The sequence below is a fragment of the Monoraphidium neglectum genome (genome assembly GCF_000611645.1).
Source record: "Monoraphidium neglectum strain SAG 48.87 unplaced genomic scaffold scaffold05128, whole genome shotgun sequence".
Classification (NCBI taxonomy): Eukaryota; Viridiplantae; Chlorophyta; class Chlorophyceae; order Sphaeropleales; family Selenastraceae; genus Monoraphidium; species Monoraphidium neglectum.
The window spans coordinates 1-1,988 of record NW_014008502.1 but is presented as its reverse complement, the minus strand read 5'-3'; the positions used below and the strand labels follow the sequence as shown (position 1 = coordinate 1,988).

Sequence of the window (1,988 nt, the reverse complement as noted above, 5' to 3'; positions counted from 1 at the left end):
GTTTATATGATATTGTCAGGGTGCTGAGCTCCGGCGCAGTCTTGCTTGCATGGCGCGCTGTGCACGTGGCCCTTCCACTTGCCATTGCTGCATACAAGCCAAGTGTCCTCTCACGGGGACGCAGCACCAAGATTCCACCATTAATACAGGTGTTGTGATTGGAACACTTCAGAATTCAGTACAAGAAGGATGAAGAAATTGGTCCGATTGATCAATGCGCCAGGACAGTCAGGCAGGAAAAGCTGCCGACGCGGACAGCAGCAGCGACAGCAGCGGTGGCAGCGGCAGCAGCAGCAGCGGCGGCAGCAGCAGCAGCGGCGGCAGCAGCAGCAGCAGCAGCGGCAGGAGAAGCTCAAAGCTCGCTCCTGTCGGCTGTGTCGGAGGGGCAGCTGCCGCCATCACACTCCCCTAAACCCTCAGCTGCAGCCTGCCGCGCCACCGCCGCCGCCTTGGTCGCCGCCGCCGCCTCGGCGGCCGCCGCCTGTTCCCGCGAAAGCCTGCGTGTGGGGCAAGGGCGCACGCGGGGCTTTTGGGCCCGCCTCCCCGCTGCTTGGTCTTGCTGCGTGCAGCGGGTTGCTGGGGCGCACATGTTGCGCCAGGTCTAAACCCCTATCTACCATCCTGCCACGCAGCCCTTTCGCCCTTCCACCCACGGCAGTGCGATCGCGCGACAGAGAGTGACGCCGCCAACAGCATCAGTGGAGGGTGTAGCACACGCCAGCGGGTCAAGTCATTGTTTGGGGAGGGGGGGGGGCGGAAGGGGGGATGCCTCACCTGTCCTCCGCGGCCTTGGTGAACGCCTCCTGCTCCGCGTCCAGCGCAGGCCACTCTGCGATGATGCGGCGCGCGGCCTGGAGGGCGGAAGGTGCCAATGCAGAAGGGGAGGGAGCGATGGGGAGGGTGGGAGGTGTTTCGGAGGCTCACTTGCAGGCGCATCGTCCATGGGAACCGAGGGCCAGGGGCCGGGAAGGGCAGGTTGGCCAGGTGGGCGCAGGCATGGGCACGAAGCAGCGGCTGGCCAGCCCTGGATTGGAAGTAGTGGCGTCATCACCAACGGGAAGAAGCGAGCAAGCTCCCAGCCCAGCACTCCCCAGGCGGTCAGGCCGTGGATGGCCCGACTGGCATCCATAAGCGCTTGGCATGAGCGCCGTCCGCGGCCGTGTCCCCCCACCTGCAGCTTGGGCTCCTTGGTTTTTGGGTTGTTGCAGAGATCAATAGTCTTGGCCTGCAGGGGTGTGTTTTTGGGGTTAATAGGGGCAGGTGGGGTGGTGGGCTGAGCGCAGCAGTGGGTGGGTGGTGAAGAAGATAGTCAATTGTGTTGGGGGTGTCATTGCGCCAAGGCTGGGGCCGCCAGGTCATCGCAGGGTTTCAGTGCAACAGGCAAGAAGCAGCGGCATGTCGGTGCAAGAAGGAATGGGAGCAATATGCGACCAAGCTTGAGCGCCTGGAAGTGATGCACGTCTGCGGCGCCAGCCACCAGGCCCCAAATGGCCACGAGCATTTCACAGCCCCCACTGCCCACACTTCATGCCCCCCCTCCCACCTTCGCCTTGGTGGTGTTGCCGCACCAGCTCTCGCACCAGAGCCACTCCTGCGGCAGGCTGTGTATGGGTATCTGGTGCTGCGCGTAGTTTGGCAGGTCCTGGTCCAGGTTGGCCAGGCTGTTGGGGTCCTTGGACAGGTTCTCATACATCACCCTGGGGGGTGGTGGTGGTGGGAGGACAAGCGGTTGTGGGGCGGGGTGGGGGGAGGCGGTCCTCAACTGTGTGACATCATGTGTGAATCAGAATGTTGTCATGGGTGTGCGCAAGCGCCTTGGGTGTGCACCCAGGGGCCAATGGGGGGCCCACGCGCCCCGGCGTCTGGTTGCGTCAGGCGCAAGCACGCCCTGTGCACGCTCCCCTCCGGCACGCGCCTGTAGTTGTCCCCAGCGGCCTGCTGCCTGAAGCGCTGCAGGTCGATGACGTAGAGCGCGCTGATGTGGTACG

At 64.2% G+C, this 1,988-nt stretch overlaps 1 protein-coding gene across 1 annotated transcript; it reads right to left on the bottom strand.

Annotated features, from left to right (window-relative positions):
* Window positions 1-228: 228 nt before the first annotated feature.
* MNEG_15209 (hypothetical protein) lies at window positions 229-1,693 on the bottom strand (the record flags this gene model as incomplete). The annotated part of the gene is made up of 5 exons (XM_014036320.1): window positions 229-372; window positions 440-497; window positions 775-851; window positions 1,172-1,225; window positions 1,544-1,693. 5 exons carry the CDS (start codon window positions 1,691-1,693, stop codon window positions 229-231), a joined length of 483 nt encoding a protein of 160 aa, XP_013891774.1.
* Between the last annotated feature and the right edge of the window lie 295 nt (window positions 1,694-1,988).